At 33.2% G+C, this 22,735-nt stretch overlaps 1 protein-coding gene across 1 annotated transcript; it reads left to right on the forward strand.

The window, feature by feature from the left end:
* The first annotated feature begins 18,778 nt into the window (after positions 1-18,778).
* On the forward strand, positions 18,779-21,063 carry LOC120632761. Its single transcript, XM_039902751.1, has 6 exons — positions 18,779-19,232; positions 19,340-19,646; positions 19,721-19,817; positions 19,890-20,000; positions 20,157-20,330; positions 21,010-21,063. Exons 1-6 carry the CDS (start codon positions 18,779-18,781, stop codon positions 21,061-21,063), a joined length of 1,197 nt encoding a protein of 398 aa, XP_039758685.1.
* Positions 21,064-22,735: the final 1,672 nt, after the last annotated feature.

The raw sequence follows: 22,735 nt of genomic DNA on the forward strand, positions 1-22,735 counted from the left end.
CATACAGTCAACAAGTTTTTTCATTCACAAATGGAATTTCATCCATTTTCTCAGCAAGCGTGCCCTAACCCAGACTTCATCACTGCTTTTCATCAGGCCCAATTTAATCGCCAGCATATTAAATATAAAAAAAACACTTTCAATCAAGATACTTTCTCTTCTTCTTGCCTTAACACAAGGTAAGATACCTTGTGTATATGCATTCATTTTAAGACTTACTTTGAGCTTTTTCGCTACTATTTATGGCATGATGGTGATAAAACAAAAAAAATAATTATTAACATTTGCTTAAGATTTGAAGAAAACCCATATTTGAAATGCTTATTTTCTAGACCATTTTGGTCATAGTTCTTTTTTCCTTTTACATTACTAAAGTATTAGTAAATTTTATAATAATATCGATAAAATTGCTAAAAAGGATGGCATGTCTGAGTAGACGAGTACAAAAGGTCGGTCGAAGTTTCAGGAAAAAGAAAGTTACAAAATTCCAAATAAGATGAAAAGATAGCGGTACCTAGAAGTCTCAAAAGGTGGCTCAATACAACACTCCCCAAGCCTGTATCACGGAATTCAGCTTACAAATAAGTCCGTACTAATGAATGAGAGTTCACGGTTGTCGCTCAGCAATAGAGCTCTCGCGACTAATGAAATTGCGCGACGAGAAGGCTCCGTTCTAAAGTGGATTATACGGTAATTTTAACATGACGTTACGTGCTTGGTGTGGATGAGTGTTTTTTTGCTATTGATACAAAGGTTTGTGATTGACCAACAGATTCCACTTCTGACATCATGATATGTTTTTCACTATGTACTCGAGTTGTTACTTTTTTATAATATATTAAGGTACGTAATATAATAAGAGACGTAATTCCATTTCCGTAGCATTTTGTAAATTAAATGAAAAACAATCAAAAAATTGTAGATTTTTATACTTTTTTAGAGATAATCACACTCCACAGTCATGTTACGCTTGGATCTACAAAGGCTCCCTGCACTTTATTTTTACTGAAATTTTAGTGGTTGTAGAGCTTTTGACCTTCCGCCATGCTTAGTCGAAGTCCTACCTCACAATAATGAAATGAAAAATGTATGAGCGCATCGTAGGTGCCTGTAAAAGGCCTACATAAATAAATATTTTTTTAATTTTGATTCTGCTAACACGCATTCCTTAGTGCCAGAAAACCAAAAATATTGTGTTAGGGTTTTATTATTACGGCAACTAACAACTAACACAAATCAGCCAAACACGGGAAACGCTAGTTCCGAGGGGAAAATATGTTAGGAATAAATGTGAATAAATAGGGCTTGCGAGATTAAAAGCGGGCTGATATATGGCAGTCGCGCCGCGCCGCGCCCTTGGAGACCGAAGCAGCGGGTAAGCGATAAGTATAATCAGAATAAATGCTCAGACATTTTGAGCTCCAGTTCGTTAGTTCCTCATTCTTACCTTTCAATGCCAAAGTAGACCCCATGACCTTAAAACTTGTAACTGCTACATATTCAGGGCCCAAAGAAATTGAACTATGTAGGTACTTACTAACTATCACGACACTTTGCTCATACATTATCATCATCATCATCATCATCACTCTAACCATCGTCCTCTGACGTCAGTAAAAGTGTTGATGAATACCCATACCTAGCACGTCGAATGACAGGCATCTCCACTCTCTCCACATACTCATCGTCCAATACTGAGCATGAGTCTTTTGCGGGGAGTTCAGAGATTCGGGGACCCACGATCTTGCACCACTTGCTCAATCAGCTCGACTAGAATTGCTCATACAATAGCAGCAATTTTCATTTCCGAGTCTATTTCCCAAGATAAATTAGACAATAACCTCAAGCAACTAAACGATGATCCATTGAGTCTATTGTTTAATCTACCATATGTACAATATAATGCACCGTCTGAGCATTAATTGATGTATGATAGTTCGGTTGCTTGACTCACCAAATAGTGAATACTAAGTAATTACTATTAATGTCTTCCATAACACCATCTTTGGCTAAGTTCGATAAATTATAGCTTTTCTAGAACTGTAACTGTAATATTGTAATGAAAGCTTGAACGGAGAATGGTTGAGAGTATGTTTCTTTTTTTAAACTATTTTCTTCGTTTAATATTTAAGGAATTTATGTTTCAGCAGCAGTATTTAGTGCAATTATGTCTTAAGTAACTTCATCACATATCAGGATTGGACGTTGCAACAGAGACAGCTCAATATAGAAAGTTTAATTAAACCTCTATATTAGAGAGTTACATATTTGTCCCACTTGCCGTGACCTTTGACCATGGAGTCTTAGTGCCAAACAGGTTAACGAGACATTCAGACGTAGTTAATCACCTCGCCTGATATCAGAAGAGCTGTCTCATTAATGCGCAAGCTGGATATGCACATGATAGCTGGCACAAAACCAAAGCGCGTGAGAATCCCTAAAAACATCTATGCATCCAGCACTGTACGTCTGAAAATGAGTTAATGATATTTTGGGTAAGTTATGAGTTTTAATGTAGGTATCATCATAATCATTATCATTATCATCATCATGACACTGAATGTATGTCCTAAACTGGACATAGGTCTTTCGGAAGTAGAAAAATACCACGGACTTTTGTCATCTGTCAACCTACGTCTTCAAACGTTCATCGATTCTACGACGTTGAACAATAAATTATTATATTAGCCTTTAATCCATTTGGTTTTAATATACAAAATCCATTTATACTGAAACGGAACTAGAAGCCTAAACGTTAGTATCAACCATCAAGACGATGTCAAAGAATTTGGGTCACAAACAAGATCGCACTAATGAATAAGAGCATTATGTTTGTCACGGAGCAATAAATACAGCTCGCACTAATGAAATTTTGGGACAAAGCGGCTGCTTGGCTAGCTTTGATTACAAGGTAGGTAATTTCGGTTATTATTAAACTTAAACTCAAAACTTTTTCTTCAAAGAGACCAATTACGGGCACTTTTGAAGAGTACATAAACATTTCTTTCATTATTGTGAGTTTACGGTATTATCTTCATTCATTGATTTAAAATGAAAACTTTTAAGCCAGAGAACTAATTATATGTTTATTTTGTATATCCATTTAAGGTGACACTATATTCACTACACTTATATATTCCTCCCTTAAAAAATTGTATCCCAAAATTTGTAATCGTCGATAATAAATAATATTTTATACTTAATTATTCTTAAGCTTAAAAATGCAGTTTCTGTCGATTGTACTTTGACTTTGTTCAGACGTAAGAAACAGTTCATACGAGAAAAAGTAATGAGGTATAAATATGTCTCATTTTAGCGCTAAAATCACTGGGCAAAGTCAAAGTTTGGACCTTAAATCTCGGTTTAAGTATACGCTGCATTTGTTGCAAATCTACCTGTTCTATAAGGCCATCCTTTTACAACGGTTATAGAAAACCTAATTTTCTACAAAAAAAGGTTCGAATATTTTAGTATAGTCTGGTTTTCCGTTCTCCATTACTAATTTCCCAAAAAAACGGTAAAACAATACACACATTGATAAATGATTGTAGCCAATTAATAGGTAAAATTAAAAAGTATTAGATTTCCCATGTTTGAGCTATAAAAGTTTCACTAGTGCTCTTCAGTAATTAAACTTAAAATACTTTTTCTTTACATTTACAGTTGTACAGTTCAAATCCATAGTTTCAAGTTTACATCCTAGATGTAGACTGCAGTTTTAAATGTGGAACGCGGAAGAATTAGCAGAAAACAGCTAGTTGCTTAAAAAGAGTATATTTTGTGTCGGTACTTAATGGATTCAATAACTTGCATTTTGTTTTATATACACGACATTTCCTTAAAGTTGGCATGCGTCCAAAATGGCTCTTGTAAAGCCTATACTCAGCGTTTACTTCGCAGCTATATGACACACGCGGTGGATGCAGTGTGTCATAAAGTTTACTCATAGAAGTTTTATTCGCAACGACTAGGATAGTATACAAAATATTATATTTATTATCAATCAATTAATGTTTGTAACAAGAGTTTGTACTCATAATATGATCGCACTTTACACAAATTTTATGTATACATCTACAATGGCATGCACTTCATACATTCACAAAAGCGCTGCCTAGAACTGTCTGCCTGTATAGAAGGAGGATTTTTCATTTTAACGTCCTGATCTGAAAACCTTATCTATGCCACTTATCATCTGGAAGTCTAATTTTATGTCACATCAGGCTACATGCAATAAGATTCCTTGCATTTGATGATACCCACTAACTATGAGTGCGCATAGAAATAAGTAATATAACTTGGATCGGATCCAATATCTGGTGATCGGGAAACCATTTCCAATATTATAACGACATAATAGCAACGCCGTAAAGATACGAGTAAAAGTCAGCGGAATTCAACTACACATACAAAAATCTACGTGAGTTTTACAAACTGGAAAAAGAAAAACTATAAAATGTGAACGAATGGCGCACGGTCATATTTCGTGTTTAAAACGTAACATTGAGTAGCTACTAAAATAAACTAAGTTTTTTAAGTTAATGAAACTATACCCAAAGAGCAGTAAAATATAGTAATATTTAAGTATGTGGCAGATTTGACAAGTTCTTAGGGTCACAATGAATACCCAAAACTTGGATTTAAAATGGATGGATGGATGGATAGCTTGGATACTTTTAAAATACATTTGTATAGTATGTGATGGTTTACTCGGTCACCTTCTAAACCTTAGGCTGCAGCTTTTCGACCAGAAATTTGCTAGCTGAGCTGTGAACGAGGTCAAATCTTGGCTTCGACACTATGTGACCATTGCCACTATTGCCAAATGGCAGAGAACGGAACTTGCTGCCACAGTAAATATTAGCTTATATGTTTACCGTGTTGCAGTGGTCTACTTAGCTCAAATCTTTAACATACCTGTTCTTGACAAATACTCTTTCATGTTGGGTAGCGCAGCAGGCAATATGTGCGTACGTACTAAACCCTCAACATCAAGTTTAGCATTTTAAAAAAACCAGCTAAGTTGAATTCGTTTCTACCAGTGCAAAATTCAGCTCCGAAAGTAAAACATGTCCATAAAAATTCATTAATTTCAAGTCTTTTAACGATTGTAAAACAAAAAACGTCCTGAAAAATTTACGACTTAAAAACAAGCAACGTTACGTGCATTGTATTTTGACCTTATGGTATTTCTATACTGTACGATTTCTACCTTATTAGGGTATTATAGGCGTATTGTTAATTACAAAAGAAATTTAACTAAAACAGCGCAAACCTGTAAGGACCTATACCTATAATTGCAACTATAATATAAACAAAATTCACGCAAAATTTTTGCAGGTTTTTCATACCTGATAGCTGGTAATCTGCCAAAACGTAAAAATATTTTGTCTGCTCGCTTCGCTGCGAAATAGTTTGTGAAAACTTTAATTTATATATAATATTGGCCTGAATAAAATAACAGTGGCGATCAATTACGATGAGGCCAATAATATAGGTTCATAAAGACACTTATTTTTAGACCTTAGCCCGAGAACGTTTACCTATATTTTGCCAATTTATTTTCATTAAGAGATTTGTACAACAGAATTGGTACTTATATCGCCTTTGACATTCGTTATTGACTGTCTAATTATTTCTGTGATTTTCACTTTAGTAGTTGACATAAATACAAATTCTTTAGTTTTATAACATTAATTTTAAAATATATCCTAGTAAAAAGTCATGCTTCATACAATAAAGTTAATCCTAATTTCGTTGGATGGATTAAGGAACACTTCTTTTGTAGAAAACGATGTATTTGCCAGATCGTAGAGACAAAAAGCTTGAAAAAAGCGACACAACCCTATTTCTGAATCACAGGCAATTATAAAACTGTGTTACACAAAAATGATGTTTATGCTCATATCTCATTCACGATTCCCATGTTATGATGAAACAAAAGAACAAACAAAAAGATTCCTCATGACAGAGACGCCTCACCACTCTAATTAGGTCAAGCGAGAGCTCCACGAGCCCCCCTTTCTCTAATGAATTCCTCTGATGATACAATACAAGCATTTTTAGTGCTATAACGCGAATAGCAGAGTTGCTAGTTAATACTGTCACAGCTGAGTTGACAGCAAAAGCTCACTTAGCTGCAAGTATAATTGGAATGATACCATGATATCTTTAAATCTTGAATATAAACGTTTAAATAGTAATTGTTGGAAATCAAGTCGCATAACAGCTATGTTCGCAACGGTTGTTGATTTCTAAAAAGTTCGGTTATTAAGAGAAATTGTAATAATCCATGAGCATTTTATGCTCATGGATTATTACAAATGGTATTTTTCCAACATTTAATAATGATCAGTCAAAGAAAATGCCGAAATAAATTAAACCTAAACTCCATTTTTAATATTTACATTCTCAAATTTCGCCATCTGTTACAAAAATCTGTTTAGGGAATAATTGTTCATTTAGTTTGGAAAACATTTATTACATATAGAGGTCAGGCTAATAAAGTTTTGTAGAAATATATATTTTTATAGGTTCTTTATACCATGCACAGAGATCTTATTCTCAAATTATGAATTTCTTATTTGCATTAACTGTGACAAAAATAAATGCAATTTATCACCAGCTCGTTTGTCCTCATATACATTTCAGATAGTCAGAGGCTCGAGCACGTCGTTAATGAAGATTAATGACCTCTCAGCAAAGTCACACTTTCTTGCTTTTATCTCTCTTCCACTTAATATTCAGAATGAGCAATCAAGTAGCATTAAGTTTTTAGGGGACAAAAGAGACTCTTTTAATTTCCAACCGTCTCGCCGCTTACTTGCATATAATTAATTAATATTCTATACGTTGATAGGCCTTTTGTCAATGAAATTAATATTTTTTTTTCATTAGCACCGAAAAATAGCGTAATCTCTACCTTTATTTATTTACATAATATAGATCTCAAATAGTTGAATATTCGATTGATAAATAAAAATTCACTGCTGAACCTCAGCTGTTGTTTTATGCTGTATTATTTCACGCATTTAATTTAATTCCCAGGAGGCCGTGTGAACAGTGATTATGCAAATATGGACGCCCTTTGCGCGGATCACATAAATCGTTTCATATTTTATCACATTTTTGTATGTATTTGGTAAGCGAACCATCAGTCAGGATTTGCGGTAAAGGTTGCTACTAATTTGATTGATGATTTGTTTTCTGTAACGTTAAAACGTCTCGCTTAGATTTTGTTAGGTATAATTATGATGTTTTGTAGAAAATAGTGAAACAGTAGGTACGGTACACACGGGCGGACCTAGTGTTATACATACGCAAAGGTCATTCTGGGGTGTAGTGCTGGGTAACACGTTTCTATTCCCCGTACACCGCTGACACCAAAAACTTCTATTTTCGCTTCAAGCACGTACAGTTTCCTGTAAGTGCATCTACTTCAATATATTTCCCACGATAAAAAATAAGTGCAAAGGAAGACTCTACACCTCGAGTGACCTCAGCAGTAGCTTTAACTTGAACGCTACTACGATATTTTTGGCAATATAACTTAAGCAATATTTTCAGCCCTTTGTAAATGCTCCAAAAAAACCTGTATAAAGTTATAAAATGTATAAAATTATAAATATGTTTGACTTCGTTCGCGATAACAATAATCTATTACACAGTACGTAATAATATAAATTCGTAAGTTAAGTTGAGATGGTTGTTATTTAATTGCACCAAAATTAGACACAGCAACTTAGTGTATATGCTGCATCCCAATATCATAAATGCGAAATTGTATATGTTTGTTTATTTGTTACCTATTTTCAGTCCTACAACTGCACCGATAGTTATTAAATTTGACACATATAGTAAAGCTTCTGTCCTGAAGATGGTTATAGGATACTTCTTATCCGGAAAAAAACGTTCCCGAAGAATTCTTGTTTTGGCAAAAGTAAGTTCGAGTAAATCGCCTATCGTGTATTATTATTAAAAACCAAAAAAGGGCGGATGAAATCTTTATAAGAATTTTAGTCATCATCTTAACAACCCATTACGGCGCACCACATGTCATGGATCTCCAACCGGCTCTCAAAATAATAAAGGTTTAGCCTGCAACCTGCTGGTCCCGTATACGATTTTGAGAAAATTATGTAGAACTCTCAGGCATGCTGGTTTCGTCACGATATTTTCCTTAACCGTTAAAGCAAGTGATATTTTAATTGCTTAAAGCGCACATAACTTAATTTTAGAAGTGCGTGCTTTGATTCGAACTCGGCCCCCGAAATTGAAGCCGAAGTCCTAACCACTAGGCTATCATTGCTTATTAAAAATATTTATTGATTGTCATGCGGAACGTAAAGTTCTATGAGCAAAACTCAAAACTAAGGATACGAGTATTAGAACAGCGAATGAAAATGAGGATGTATAAGATTCAAAGGCCGCCTAATCCCATACCACAAATAGCAATTTGCATTCTGATAAGAGAACAGAATTGGCTTTTAACTTCAGACACTTCATTGCATTCAAATGACATGTTTGTAATTCTAACAGAGTTTTGGGTATAAACTACATGGAAGGTTTCTCTCGTATGTAATTTAGATCTCGTAGTTATATATTATTATCTTTTAGAAGAAATAAATAACTTTGCAATAATTATTTTACAGGCTAATTCTTGACATATGTTACTTTGAAAAATTATTAAAATGGGAACGATTATATTAACAATCATTGTTCTGTGGGTTATATTATACTACTGTTGCCCGCGTTTTTCGTTCGCATTTATTACGTTTTTTCTTATAATTCCCGTAGGAACCGTTTGTTTTAATTTAAAGCCTCTGTTACTCTGCTTATTAAATAATTAAAATACAAAAAGCAATTGAAGTATCACTTGCTTCAACGGTGAAGGAAAACATTGTGAGAAAACCCGCAGAGAAGCAACCTGGTTAGAGCAATTGTTCACACCCTAGCTATTTTATCGTTTACGTAATCCTTTATACTATAATAGGACTTTTCTATAAGCTTTCGCTTAATACAAACTTTCAACTTTTTTAGTGACATCCCCAAGATATCATATCGGTAATTTATTGTAAAATTGTATACAATTTCCTTTAAACATTATCAACAAATTGTATACAATATCAACCCATTACCGGCCCACTCAACGGCACAGGTCTCCCATAGTGAAAAGGGCTCAGGCTGTAGTCCACCACGCTGGCCACAGTCCACTGGCAGTGTGTATTATTACTGCACATACCTTTGAGAACATTATAGAGAACTCTCTGGTATGCGGGTTTTCTCACAATGTTTTCCTTCACCGTTGAAGCAAGTGATACTTCAATTGATTTTTATATTTTAATTATTTAATAAGCAGAGTAACAGAGGCTATTAATTAATACAAACGGTTCCTACGGGATTTATAAAAAAAAACCGTAATAAACGCGAACGAAATACGCGGGATACAGTAGTATAATATAATAAAACTCTCTGGCATGCGGGTTTCCTCACAATGTTTTTCTTCACCGTTGAAGCAAGAGACACTTCAATTGCTTTTTATATTTTAATATTATAATTTGCATTTTAATATTTTGTTGGGTAATTTTCCACCATTGTAGCGTTAATTCTGAAATTAATTTGCTTTAATTTAAAAATATATACACCTATTTCGAATGATCGTAGATCATAATTGGTAACTAATAAAGCTGATCCATCCAGGAGTCTTGCGTATAATCCACAATAACTTATGCTTGGTCAGCACGGTAATTGATGTATGATAGTTCGGTTAGCTGCCTGGCTTTGCATAAATGCCAATAACCAATATTGACATTTATATTAGAGATATGATAATCCCCATTCAATGGAACTGGAGAAGATAGATCAAGCAGAGTTAATAAATTTTTGCTCAAAGCGACGAAAGGCGCTTGAATATTTTGGCTCACGAGTACTTCATTATAACAACCAATTCAGGGCACGGTCCCATAGTGTAAAGGGTTTAGGCCGCAGTGTACTCGCCTTTAAAAACGTTATAGAGAACTCTTAGGCATGCTGGTTTCCTCACGATGTTATTCTTCACCGTTGAAGCAAGTGATATTTTAAAACACACATAACTTTGAAAAGTTGGTCCGTGCTGATATTCGAACTCGACTCAAAGTAAAGCTGAAGTCCTAAAAACTAGGCTATTGCCGCTTCACTAGGTTTCACTTTTGGCTTTACTTTCTCGTCAGCAATTTTCCCCAAAATATCGGCATAAAAAACAAAATGTATAAAACGAATAAATATTAAAATAGAGCACCACAATTTGTTATTTTTACCATTTCCGTGAAGGCATCTGAGCTGCTATGTCATGAAAAAAAAACAAGATATTATACCGTTGCCAATAACAATAATTATTATGCCTTTACTATGCGAAAACCATTTAAACTTTGTGAGTATGAGTATGAATATTAGACATGGGGCATTAAACCCCTCAGAAAAACGACAGCATTTCAATAGTTATAATAGTAGGACCTCAGATAGCTTTACATTAGACTTCCGTGGGCATTTGCCACAGAGAATGGAAGGAATGTATTTTGTAACCGACTTATATGGGTTTAGCGTATAAAACACTTTGCTTTAATCGGAGAGTGTGATAAAACTTAAATAAGTTTAATAAAGTGGGAGAAAAAGAAAACTAAAAGATAGTGCTTTGTAACTGAAAAGTATTTTTCTCCATTCTTCTCCCATTACTTTTAACTAATTTTGCAAAGAATTCATCCACTTTATATGGTTTTCAGACAATATTTGTGCCCGCAAATGGTCAAAGAGAGACAATGGTCAAACCAAATAAAAAATGTCAAAGCGTTTGTTTTTATTCTAAAGCACACACCAAACAATGGAGGAATTCAACATAACCAAAGGAACGTCCTTTTTCATTCGCAATTTATCTATTTTTGAACATGTCAAAGATCCTATATAGTAACATGTTAGTTATTTATACAACAGTACTTTTCAGTTACCGATAAAGATAAAAGGAAAAATAAAATAAGCTCGAAACTATTTTCGTTACCGCTACAAAAAACAAAAACTAGTGTTAAATTTTGTTATTCCCAAATCAATCTCAATGTTACTATAAAATTATATTATACTACCTTAACTAATTGCGATAGAAGTCATAAACACTTGAAATCGTATGAAGAAAACTTGATGCGTTTCCGCCTTCAATAGTCAGCGAGCCTTTTTATCACCAGATGAGGCAATTAAACACATTTTTGTAAATAACTTGAAATTTCCTTCAATTTCTTATAGTCTTAAAATACCAACTGATTCATTAGAATTCAAACGTACACAAATAACCAGACATGTGAGAATTAGACTTTGCAAAACTCACACGGGTTCAATTATATATTTGATTAAATTATTCGACCGCATCAAAAACACAGATTATGGTCATAAAATAAAAAATATGGTTTTTTTTTAACTATGTCGGTACGGAACGGTCGTTTCAGAATTAGACATCTCAATGTCTCGACAACTTGAAAAACCTTTATTATTTTAGACGACGGTAGAGAATAAAAGTTAATGCCTACCCGACCCCAATAAAATTACGAATAGATTCAGTTTTGAAACAAATTGTCCCGCAAACATCTAAATCATCAGGTCTATCATACGGACGGACGGATAAATAGATAGACAGCAGAGTAACATGAAAAGAGCTCGGTTGCTGTAGAAATCCATCCAATTCCGCATTACATGTATTACATTGACTGATGACAACTAATTGAACGCTATTTGTATGCCAAGTAAAGATTTTATTATAAGTAAAGATTGAAATACAAGTTTTGTCTGCTACTTTTTTTTGCAATTTCCAGTACTAGCCTAAAGAAAATAGTACCTAAGTTAAATACTATTACACACACTAAGTTTATGTTGCTAAATATGTACATTTCATTGCTATTTCAATTTGAATAAGCTAAATGTACACCTTACAAGAAGGGAATCGTTGATTGAAACACAAGTGAGTTAATAACTGAATAGGCAAGTGTTGTAACCATTTCTATTTATTGTTCAGACGTTAATGCTGTATTTCATTCGGTTGATTTTTCAGCTAAATAATCTTGATTAAAAATAGAAGCATTTTCCCGGTCTATTTTTATTATTTGCTACTCGATTAATAATCTATATCTATAATGCTTTAGCTCCAAAAACAAGTTAAAATGTTATTAGAGAGTAGATGATCTAATAATTATATGTTTGAATGTTTAGTATTAATTATTATTGAATTTACAATAAGCAATGTTATTATTGTTTTTTTTTAATTCTTAATTTTATATAGCTTATGTTTTATTTTTATTTTATTTTTTGTTATTATTACTTGTTGTTAAATTCTTTTAATAGACGAATTGGGCAACTGTAATGTCTTCACGGGGTGCGTTTCTAAATAAATAAATAAATATAACAAAGACTTAACTTTATATATTTCTCAAAGGTTTTTGTGTAAATATGAAACATCTATCTCAATACCTAATATATAGTTATATGATTTAAGCATAGCCACCCGGCTAAAATTCTCCAAAACAATGGTGAGCCACGAATATATTCTAAAAAATTTGGAAACGTTTTGCGAAAATAAGTCCATCGTGCGTCCATTTTTACCATAGAAACATTGTAGCAGTAAATAGAAACACTGTTACTAGAATACAAGGTTATATGGCTTTCATCGCATCTTGAATTATAGACTGCAATATCGGTAACATTACTTCTCACCACTTTCGTCAATGCTGACATCTCTGAAGCTATCACAAGATATACCGACGTTCACAACAGCAAGCATAATACCGAATGAGTATATAATAAATTGATGTTTCAATGCGAATTTATGTCACAAACACATGGCTCCATTACCAAAATCTAATGATATCGTTTCAATATTCGAACCGGTTTTCTCAAATATTCAAATTGGATTGCTGCCAGTTAACATTACTTTAACTTACTACTAACTTTCGATTTTACGGAACTTTTGCCAGAACTTTTGACAAAAGCTCTCTATATAGATATATTTTAACTGCATTAGATCAACTTCATTAAAAAATAGTATACCGCCTCGTTTAATGGCGTGTTTGACTACAAATTTCAAAATCTTGGGCCAAAAATTGTATGGGACAAAGGTGTGCTTTAAGTTCTGTTTTTAGCCGGAGTCAGAAAATTGGTGTTGTGATTATCCTGTACCTTGGGGCTCTCCAGCGTATAAATTCCCGATTTATTCATTATTTTTGCAGCCATCATTCAATCAATCAATTAATCAAATCTTTATGCAGTTTAGGCTATAGTTACAGCACTTATGGACGTCATACATTGTATGTTTTATAAATACAATAATAACACTTATATTAATGTTATCAAATAAAAACAATGGTCAATAATTAATAATTAAAATAAAGTAAAGTTTATGTTACAGTCTTAAAATTAGATGTTTAATAAAATTAATTGTTATATTACTGTTATTATTATAAGCCCTTATATAATTATTGTTATATTACCACTAAAGCATTCATTAATAAATTAATGATTGGGGGAATTTATTAATAATATGCATTTACTCCACCATCAATAACCTATGTCCGAATTTCTTTATCATTTAAATAGCCTTTAACACAATAGTAGGCTTTCTTTATTTACTAACCGAAAGATCACTGATGTTAAGAGGAATTTTGTTGTAAAAACAGGTACATTATTTAAACATTATAGAACCGCTTATAGGTAGGACCAACCAGCGAAAAGACATTTACTTTAAGTGAAAATTAAAAACTTAAGACCCGGTTAGTGTCTACTAGACTAGTTAATTACTAAAGTTAATAACTAAAGATACTGTGGGATTTTATAAAATGAGCAAGCGATTAAAAAACCTAAAGTCGGAAAATAATGAAGATTTGTTTATGGATTTGTATTGAATTTTCAAGAAACATTTTTGGCAATATAGGCCGACCGCAGAGCTAGTTGCGCTCTCAAAAAGCTCTCACCACACTATCTTGACACCTTATAACGTTTGGCACTAGAGACTCGCAAGTTTGCTAACGAGCTAACTAAATTTCTAGTTTGTATTTAATTCGAGTTAGATTCGAAACGAATTAAACATTACGAAGTGCCTGTGGCTTTATTTGCGTTGCAAAATTTAGCTTTGTATCCTAAGCTATTCTATATGCAATTTCCAAGAAAATGTCATCAAAGTCTAGATCTTAAATACGAAAAAGCTATAGTATATGTTTATAGGATGGCGTTTGTAACTTAAACAGCTAGATATATATAATAAGTATTAAGGTAATCACCAAAAAGTATGATTTAGCACCAATTTAAATTGGGTAATATAGGGAGGATAATATTGATGAATTCAATTATTACTTCTCTACCTTTTAACCAGATAATTTAAGTTCCTTTCACAGAATATAGAACAATGTATTTTTAGGCTCCTAAGGTGCACGGATAATAAAATTTTAGCACCCCCTGAAGCGGTAAAAGTTTTGGAAGATATAAAGTTTCATGTTCTTAAGTTACTGACATGAAAAACAACTTAACATATTTATTTTTAATTAAAATAGTGTAAAAGTTTTACTTTTTTTTAAATAAACCTCAAAAGATGTAAAAATGTATTTAGATTCAAAATTGATTTAATTTAAGTAGACGTAGACCATAAACACTTTTAAAACGTCAAGTCAATCTGTTTGTAGGGACTCTTCTACCGGTTCGGAAGACGACAAGAAGCGGGCAATCACATTGTTTATAATTAAATAGTTCTCAATTTCTTAACATCCTGCTTACAAAATAAATAATTTAATGAACACATTACAGAACTTAACCAAATTGCAGATATTTCCTTGAGAGCACTCTCCGTGGAACAGGAAGAAGCCATTTCGAAGTTAAATTAGTTCACCAGTTTCAAATACTCACTGGCTTTTAGTGTAAGAACTCGATATTTCCTTAATGAAAAATATTTTCCATGATGTTACTATAGTATATACATATTTAGCCCAATAATACTATCATCACCCTTAGAATATTTCCCACTACTGGGCACAGACCAGCTATCATTTAGAGTTAAGATCCACCGAGCAGCTCCACTGAGTGTTGGTGGGCTTTAACAACTCTTCATAGTGGTAACAGCAAGACCGAGGGCTGCACTTGCTTTTCGAGGCACGGGAGAGAATAACACAAACTTCGAGACTAAAAATTTTACTAGAAATTTTATCGAAATTACTCAAATAAAACCCTGCACCCAATACTTCGTGATCCGTTGTCCAGCATGTTCACCTATGCCAATGAGATAGTCGCATGCCGAGGGTGGGACAAATTTAATTGATTGTAAAAAGAACCTTATACCTAACAATCTTCAGCCTGACAGCGAGGCAGTTACTGTTGAAAATATGAGATATATACAAAAATAGAAAAAAAATATCATCGTTATTTTCACGGAATTCGTACTTATATTAACGTTTTCACGTTTAAGGGAAATTGTTGAGATAACAGCTTTGTAAGGGATAGGGTAAAAAGTTTTATCCCCGAAGTGAGAGGTAATGCCGGGTTCGTCGAAAAACAATTCCAGTACGTGACCCGCGCCGTATATATCCTTTGGGAGCTTCCCACTGATATATTGCTGCAGGTGTATATTGGGAAAAGATGTTCTCGCCGCCGGATCCTTTTTACAAAGAGTTCATGTTATACTCGTACATCGGTTAACCGCTAAGAATTACTTTCGACGCTAAAGACATCCAAACGGCTTGGACTTATTTTTACTGATATTTAATTCTCTTTCTCAATAATGAATCATTTTTTAAGTATATTTGCATTAATGCATGTAAATGCAAAGTGTCATTTAATGAATCGCCAAGACGCAACTTCCTCATCAATAAATCAGATATAAAGATTCTACAGATAATTTCATAATTTATTAATATATTTATATTAAATCACGTAAACAGTACCAATCCCGGTGACCAATTCCAGTTTCACTTTACTTAAAATGGCCCAGTCGATGTACGCAAAGTTGACCTTAGTCAGCATATGAATGATCGACTTTGGAAGTAGGAAGAAAATTGGGCATCCGTCAGTTACCTCCGATCCCTAACAAAAAATAGAAAACGTTAAACAATAAGTCAAAATTTGCAGATAGTTGGCTCTTATACAGAAAGTTAACAAAAGGCTGACTTGGTTACGCAGTAATGAATCTTAATTAATATAATATGCATAATACCTATGTGTTACTTGTGAGATACATTGTTTTCATGCGATAACCAACTCCAAACTATTTTATTTAAAAAAATTAATATTTTTAATTCTGATATGGTTGGTCACTATAAGATGGTGTTAGGTTAACTAACTACGTAATAAACACAGAGGTTAAATAGGGACTTAGTATAGAATCCGAAATGCATGGATCTCACAACTTTTAACTGTACTTGGTTTTTACAACTTTTGATAGCATTCCTATTTCTAATGGGCACATTTTGATGACTGACAACACATTCAGTATTATAGTAGTAAAGAAAAATACACAAAATTAAAAAAAAAAGTGTAGAAACAGACTTTTTTAAAATAAGACTCAAAAAAATGCACCGCATCAGTATATCATAATGCGACATGACTTTTTAATATCAATGTCACGTAATTAAATACCTGGCTTTTAAAAATAGCGTCCTCGTAAAATAACTGTTGCGAAACTTTCCCAATTATCGGTTGGACAAAATTTAAACATTCGTACAAATAATGTTCTTTACGTGATAATTAAAATTGCGATAATAAATACCATATTATTGCTTTCGATACTGATGAAATCTTTATAAATGCTTTGTTGGTCAGCATGTTCAACTAGGGATTGTGAGGTCCTGGGTTCAATTCCCGTTACTGGAGTCCTATAAGAGAGGCTTCCCTAAGCTGAAAAAACATGAAAATATCTTAGTTAGCAAAAACTTTTTTTCCCATAAATTATATATAACGATTTGTTAGAAACATAACCATGATTTCCATTTTATCAAATATAGATTAAATATTTTTTTATATCGGTAATACTGGGACTCAAAAACCATGAACTCAAAACCTCTTTATTCAAACTACCATATTAGATAAACGCGTTTTAATAGTACGTAGTTTTTGATTAACCATGCAAATAGTTATGAACCGTCGTCGCCTATAAACAGAGCAACACTTCGCAGGGAGTACAAGGAACTAATCCTACAAAACGCCACTGTAGATGGTACAGTATCGATGTACGTCATCCTGAGGCGTAGGTGCTAAGACTCGTGTGCCTGTAATTACACCAGCAATCACGCCCTTTAGACCGGAACTCAGCAGTGCTACATGGCGGCAGAAAAACGAATGGCGATAGTTAGTTCCCCGGACGAGTTTTTCTACAAGTCGCGTTTTTCACCTAAATAAAATAAAAAAGTTCCCAAAAGTAACGTTCATTTTACAAAAGATGCTTATACTAACTCGTTTTACTAGTGCCTTTTGTTACGTTGGGAATACGATACCGACTAAGTACAATTAGCTGCTGGCTAGAATCCAAAATAAAGGAACTTTTAGCTTGGGATATTGAAAAGATTAATACAGCTTATGGATAAGTATACTTCGGTCAAAGTTTTTATTTCCACTATAATAACTAAAAATCAAATTAGCAGAACTTGCGTTATTTGATCCCGTATCTATGCTGAAACTATAACATACATTTTTTTATGATTCCAAGCGACCGTAGACGCTGTCTTATGGGTTTCGATCTTCTTTTAAAGATTTTAATCTTATTTCAAAAGTTTCTTAAACTGTACATAGTTACCTCATAAGCGAAGCGTTGAGGTTGTGCTCTACTCTCGACATTTCAAAAAAAGCAGTTTTCTCGAAACTGAAATTGATTTTTTGTTATTTATATTGCACTTACAGGTTAATTTGAGTACACTAATATCAAGTCAAATAATTTGTCAGGCACATAAAATACATTTCAATAACAATTTTTTTGTTTAACATAGAAAATAATAACATTAAACATAATCTTTTCTGGACGTCCGTGTATGGACGGGTGTATGCGGCATCAAAATTGGTCGAAAAAATGATCGTATCGGAATATTTTTTTTTTAATTATCTAAAGTAACACACGACATAATTTCTTAGTTAATTTCAATCACGTTCAATTCACTGTCGTTAAATTTCCATGTAATTATTCTAGCTAATATTAATTGTAACTTTCAATGTGCAATCATTATGACATTCCCGTGTCTTGTTTACAAAAAATGAATAAAAAATTAATATGAAAAAAAAAAATTGTAATGAGCATTGAAAGTTTCAATTAAAAAAAATTCAATTTTATTGTGCAAAAAATGCGATTATGAGTGCACTTTTGGATTTTCTTTTTTACAAATACACGACTAAACAATTAATAATCTAAAAAGTGGGCCAAAATTCCATTTGACTTTTTTATTCCTCAGAAAGAACCAACTATAGATACTTACCTATACTTTGAACTTAATTGTCAAACTCACACTGTCTGTGAGGCCTTGTTAAATGTTCATAAATAATAAATAATTTGATATTGCGGTGTTAAGAACGAAACCTTCAAAGTTCCTGAAACAAGTCTGCATAATATTAATTAACAGAAAATTAATTGTTAGTTACCGAAATGTTTTCATTAAAGTTTTGCCAGCCTAAATTATAGCTTAATAATTTTACACAAACTGTAGCACCACACTTTCATATGACTATCACATACCGAGCCTTGTAAACGTGTTTATCGTGGAAAAAGCCTTTGGAAGAAATACATCAATAAAAAATATTGCTAATAATGACTGCTGGCACGAAGCGCTTACTAAAAAGCTATTGCAGATATGTGTATTACGCAGGAGCCGGAAATTTTTGGTACCAGAATATTTTCCCAGAAACAGGCTGCTACAAAATTTACAGCACCGTTTCATTTACTGTATACTTCGTTATGATTCTTCTCGAAAATCTCGCGTTTCTATTCGGAGATTTTCCCGAAGTGGAAAAAAAGTCTGCCATGATGTTTGCTGCTATTCACGATATTATTCTCATTAAAATGTTTCTTCTACTTTACCATAAAAGCTCTATTAAGAAATTAAATTATGAAATGGCTACAGTTATGGAATCAATCGAAGAGGAAAAGGTTATGGAAAAACAGCACAGGAAAGTTAAATTGGGAATCACGTTTTATATAATAACAGTGTATCTATCTTTGACTGCATATGGTGTCGAGAGTCTAAGGAAGACAATTGTTGAAGGTAGAACTGAACTTCTGGTAGTTAAAACATGATATTAAAAAAATACGCTCTTTCAAATATACTTTTTAAAAAATCTAACTTATTATGAACTTTTAATTGAATTACAGGGACTCCTTTCTACACCGTGGTCACGTACCTCCCTCATTACCAAGATGACTCCGTAACTGCTAGTATATTTCGTGTGTTTTTCTATATGACTTGGCTGTACATGATGCTGCCTATGATTTCAGCTGATTGTATGCCTATTATCCATCTCATCACAATAGCGTATAAGTTCATCACGTTATGTCAACATTACGAGAGGATAAGACGAAAATTCGATGAGAATGTATTAAACATGAGAAACGAAGCAGCTGCTATGGTATTGAAAGCTGGGTGTTTAGATGGAATTCGTATGCATCAGAAATTGATGTTGTGAGTTAAATCTTGTTTAATTTAATGAGTACATTTATATAACCACATTTTATTAAATTTATACTGTGTTACAGTCTTGCAAATGAAATTCATCGCGTATTTGGAATCATAATGTCACTACAAGTTTGTGAAAGTTCGGCAGTGGCAGTCTTGCTTTTGCTTCGCTTAGCGGTGAGCGAAAACTTTCTTAAGCAAAGAAATATTGTTGTTTGTAAACCTCTGAACTATTTTTGCAACTTTCAGCTTTCTCCTCATCTGAACCTAACGAATGCCTTCATGACATACACGTTTGTAGGCTCTCTGTTCTTTTTACTTGCTCTGAATCTTTGGAATGCAGGCGAAATTACTTATCAGGTACCTGCATCGTACATATTTTTGAATTGTTTACAAATAGGTTTAATTTATTAATAAAGCTTACTTGAGCTTTTTTCCTAAATAAATTGGGAGTTTTTCCTATAAGGTGTAATGTATCTTATAATTATAAACCAGTTTAATGAATATTCCAAACAGGCATCACTATTGGCGGACTCGATGTTTTATTGCGGCTGGCATCTTTGTCAGATGGACCAACGACCCCATTACGACATAAGACGTTTGGTTATCATTGGGTGTGCCCAGGCGCAAAAGCCGCTAATACTCAAAGCTTTTGGTATTCAGGATCTCTCATATACCACGTTTGTATCGGTATGTTATGTTAGTCTCTAAATAATAATAATCTTTTCATAGGCCTTCTTGTAGTCAATCCAAGCAGCCGTGAGGTTTTTTCTGTTTCGCCGAACCTGCTGGCAAATAGCAGTATCAATGATTATCTTAATTCCTACGGGTACTTCATTTCAATCGTTTTACCGGGCTATTTAACTTTTATTTCAAATCAGACTATAACGTTCTTTAGATTAGTGTGTTCAAACTTATCAACTTAGTATAGGTAGATTCTTAAAAGTTATTAAAATCTTGGTTATTACAGTACAAACTCGGGCTTATAAGGAATAGCCAATTGTAACGCTGTACAACGAATAATATTGTCTCTATCCAAAAATGCCAGCTGCCTCTTAGAGTTTGAGCCTCCATTATCGATGACACACAAAGTCAACTCGCATCAGTATTTATGTTGTTTTTTATATGTTGCCACAAATAAATATTAAAATTAGCTTAGAAGAACTTTGTATATACTCTTTTTTGGGTCAAGCAGTTAGGTATTATGAATTGCTTTTAAACTAAATATTATCATAAAAACAGAAATGTTATTAATGTTAAAATATATAATTTATTAAGAGGAGGAAAAAGTTAACTCTGGGCTAGTAGGTAGTCTCTATAAAACAAGTAAAGCTGCATAAACTGCAAGATAACTTTGTTTTCCTTTCAGGTGGCAAGAATGACGTATTCGATTTTCGCTGTATTTTATCAGCGCCGGGAGTGAAGATGAAGTAGCGTCTATTCTTAGAATACAACATTTTTAAACTTTAATATTTGTTCGGCTCCTTTGAGCTTTTCAGTTGGCACATCAAATATTTGTCTAGTTTTTGGATATTATGATTTTTCTAACATTATCAAATCTTTAAATTTAACTCGTTTTGAGTATTTACCTATATAAATATATGTCTAATTTCTTTATTAAAAAACGGACGTGTTGCTTATTTATTAATGGAAATAAAGATAATTATTAATACTGTCGTGTATCAATTTAAATCCTATCCTATGCTAGTGATAAGCGTTACCACTTCCACGGCTGTAAATTTGTTCTGAAAAATATATGGCCGTAGTTTACGGGAAGAAACACTACAAACGTGCACTTACAAACGTCTATGACGGGGAACCCTCAAAGGCAGACAAAAAAATATACATTTTCAATAGAAACCACATAATATAGCCCAGGTATTTTCTTCAAAAATATCAATAACTTTCAGGGTTTTAATTTTTTAGGATTCCTTTCAGCTACGTTAGGATATTTTTCAGAACAAAATACAGTATAAAACGCATTTTGGTTTGGTTTTGTATTGAAGGATTCCAAAATTAGTGCCGTAAGCTAAAGCAAGTTTTGATGGTTATGTAAATATCTAGATTTTAATAGGATCAAAAGGATGATAACAATATTTTCAAATATTACGAAAATTGTGTGTCTTGACCCTTTTTAAATTTTCAATAATATCCTATATTCACGCTATAGGTCGTAGCTCTAAAACTCTTCCTTTCCTTTTCCTTCTTCTGCATCAGAAAGTGCAGGCAATTGCTCAGCAATGCAATATCACTAAAGATAATGATTATATATATAACTCGTAATATTATTTGGATAAAATCGTGTAAATCTTTTAAAGATTGTTATTAAAGGTAGTTCGCTACGCTACGAATAGTGTCTACTGCAGGTGATCAATCTTCAGTAATAAAAACCAAGATTCTCCACACCTAATGGCTTTTAAATTAATCGAAGGAGAAAAGACACTGGAAACCTTATAAATGTTACTGTCTTTTGCAGTTACTTCGTTCTTTGGTTAAAGTTTTACGCCTGAAATAAATCTAATCGACTGGTTCCTGTATTGATTTAATGGCACAAATTTGTACATAACATATTCATGAATATCTTTAGACACTATTATTTGAATATGCACAAAGCACTTTTTAGCAAGCGATAAGTTGATTGCGATTAAGGTTTCGTTTTATTTTATGTTTATTCCCAAGTTCTATTTTAAATTGTTTTGATAACGCTCTCGTTATGTGCTGTGCAGGAAATACTTAAACTATCAAAAAGCTAAACAGGCATTTTCTTGGATTTCCAAGAAAGCTGCTGAGGAAAGAGCTAAGCTGGCGAAGAAAAGAGCTTAGAAGGTCATCTTCTTTGGATTTTTAATGGAGGGAGCTGATCCTGCACGTAGAGGAAATTTTGGGTTGGTACTATATAACTACCATCTATCTATTTCACTTTTACAATTGGTAGGTCCTTGATATAGACAGGTCGCAATGGAGAAGTGTTGTGTCTGCCCTTACCCCCAAAGGGGGGACGTAGGACGCAAAGAGGACCTTGATATGGCAAAGGCTGCTGCGGCTTACAGCGAGGCAAATTAATCCTTGAGGGATAGTTTTCCCCAGACGAGCTC

The sequence above is a fragment of the Pararge aegeria genome, chromosome 20 (assembly GCF_905163445.1).
Source record: "Pararge aegeria chromosome 20, ilParAegt1.1, whole genome shotgun sequence".
Classification (NCBI taxonomy): Eukaryota; Metazoa; Arthropoda; class Insecta; order Lepidoptera; family Nymphalidae; genus Pararge; species Pararge aegeria.